At 38.6% G+C, this 2615-nt stretch overlaps 1 protein-coding gene across 2 annotated transcripts in view; it reads left to right on the forward strand.

Moving 5' to 3' along the window:
* Window positions 1-1892, forward strand: part of LOC109481035 (3-hydroxybutyrate dehydrogenase type 2-like) — a 10712-nt gene extending 8820 nt beyond the window's left edge. For both annotated transcript variants that reach the window (XM_019783510.1, XM_019783511.1), the window contains exons 8-9: window positions 562-648; window positions 1602-1892. In XM_019783510.1, coding sequence (XP_019639069.1) covers window positions 562-648; window positions 1602-1658 — 144 coding nt within the window. In that variant the 3' untranslated portion in view covers window positions 1659-1892. The remainder of the gene's footprint in view (window positions 1-561; window positions 649-1601) is intronic.
* The last annotated feature ends 723 nt before the right edge of the window (window positions 1893-2615 follow it).

Genomic DNA, 2615 nt, shown 5'->3' on the forward strand with positions numbered 1-2615 from the left:
TATAATATATTATATAACAATATAATATATTATATAACAAATAACATAATTTTTTAGATAATTGTCACCTTCAAACGTTTTAGTTATGTATGTAAAGGCATAAATTACCCTATTTCAGCTATAGAATTTGCATTGAAATTATTATTCATTACTTCTTTACTTTGGTTGAAAGAAATTACTGTGAAGTCTTACCCTGTAGAACTCTGGATGCCATTGACACTAGTACAAGAGTGAACACAATTACTTGTTGTTAGGCTTGAGTGTTGTTGGTTACGTTGTGTTTCCTGTTTCAGTCCTGAAGTCTTTTCTTTTTAGCTTTTAGGGTTTGCGGATATTTAGTGTTCCGGGGTTTACAATACAGTTTAAAAAGGGAAACCTGGACGTCAGCAAACTTATACTTTCAACGTGAATGTTGAAAAACAATTGTACAACGTTTCATCACTCAGGTGTCAGAACAAAAGTGAACCCTACAAAAAAGGCCAGTGTCGCCTTTTTAGGGCTGTTCGAAATACCGGAAACACAACATTTTTGCTAGGCCTTATAGTTGTTTATATTTGCCAGGCTCGAGCAGCCTTCGTGCAGAAGATTGGCCGTATGGGGAAGCCTGAGGAGATCGCAGCCCTGGCCGTGTACCTCGCATCAGATGAGGTAAGGATACTGTCAGGTGTAACAATTTTCTAATTATAAGGTCATGTTTGTTTGATTATATGGATGACATTTACGCGCGCATGAATTTTCGGCCGTTTCCAAGTGAAGTTTTCGTCCATACTGTAAATTGTACGAAACAGTTGCAAAATAAGCAAATATATACCGTAGGTTAACACATTGGAGAACAATGCCAATATCGTAGCTATATATAGAATGCCAAAATCAAGCGGGAAAAACGAAAGAAATGAAATTGAAGACTAGATTATTCACCAAACCATACTCTGCGTCATTTGTTCAACCTTCAAAACTACGTAGATTTTACAATGAAGCCAAACTTTTTTATTCACACACTCGCATCAGTTTTGGTGTTCCTAGAGGATGTCATCCATATAATCAAATCAACATGGCCTAATGAACTATTTTGTTCATAGCACTTTAAACACAATAGTCCTCATCAGATGGCTGTCAATTCTTGATGATATTTCCTGTATTAAATTACTTAGAACTTAGGCATGGACTAATCTCCAAGCAGATCGTTTGGTGGGTGCAAGACATTATCAAATTACCAAGACAATTAATCTTTCATTTTCCTGGTATTGATATTCCAATGGGCTACCCGAAGTTTGCCTGGTAAAGATACTAGTGAGAGCCAGATACAACTGGTAACCATCGTCATCATCATCATCTGGCGGCTGCGTTAGAGCAGACGACTGTGAGTTCTCTACAGTTAGTCCTGTTCTGAGCGATGTCAGCAATCCGCTTCGGGGAAAGTTCCGAGTTAACTGGTAACCAATTATTTAAAAAAAAAAGCTAAAGTGTAAAACTTGGAGAGTAGGCATGAACAATTAATAAGGCATTCGTCGTGTTATCATGAAGGAAAAGTTAGATACCGGTAGAATCGCTCGTCTTGCCATAAATATTCAACATCCTTTTCTGTGTGTTTTTTTTTTCAGTCTGGATACACCACAGGCCAGGAACTTGTGATCGACGGAGGCTGGGGCCTAGCCTAATAAACAAGCAGACCCAGATGTACCTGAACTACTAAATGTTGTTCTTGGATAGCCCTAATATTGTAGTACCTCTACAATATCTTCCTGTGTTTCTCTCGTTCTCAATTACACATGCAACAAACTTAAATAACCCTATCATGTATTGCAACTCATTTATAGAATTTCCTCATGAATTGCCCTGAGGAAGGTGACATATGCTAATAGAAACATCCGCTAAATAAACCTCTCGGTTGTGCAAGAAGAGTCTCTTTTTTCAATAACGTACGAACCTGATGAAACTATTCTTGTATGTAAGACTCGAACGACTTGCTGGAAAATGGTGAATTTGGCAAAATAATTTTTCTGGGAAGTTAGCCTCTTCTGACAATTCATGGCAATTAGTAAGAAGAGATAACGCCCCTATATACTATACCATTAATTACCAGAGGGAGGTTCACGACCACTCAATAAGTTTAAAAAAACAGCCTCAAAAACATGACGCATAAGGTAATCAGAAATGTTTTGTTAAGTTTAACTATCCTTTTCCCTGGACCGAAAACTTTCCTCCCTACCCCATGGATACCATGGGCTAAAAGGGTACTGATGAAATTCTTGGTAGAAATAAACGTCAGTAAAGTCGTGGGGCGTAATGGCAGAATGCTCGACTCGGAACCAAGAGGTCCTGGGTTCGAGTCCTGACATGCAACTGATTTGTGCCCTTGGGAAAGACACTTAACGCGACTATCTTATTTTACATAACTCATGTAAAAATGAGTATTGTCTGTCCTGTATTTGTGTCTATGTGTGGGACACAACACCTGCAACAACTGTCTTTGTCCCACGAGTATTGTATTATTGCAATGTCAACAAATCAAATCAAAGGCTGGGAAAACATCTTCCGTCCAAACCATTCCCCTTTAAACAGACCATGTGTCATTCATCTGAGCACGTCGGCCATCTGGGCACGTACTCCAACTG

This window comes from Branchiostoma belcheri, unplaced genomic scaffold (genome assembly GCF_001625305.1).
Source record: "Branchiostoma belcheri isolate BF01 breed outbred unplaced genomic scaffold, Haploidv18h27 scaffold532, whole genome shotgun sequence".
NCBI lineage: Eukaryota > Metazoa > Chordata > Leptocardii > Amphioxiformes > Branchiostomatidae > Branchiostoma > Branchiostoma belcheri.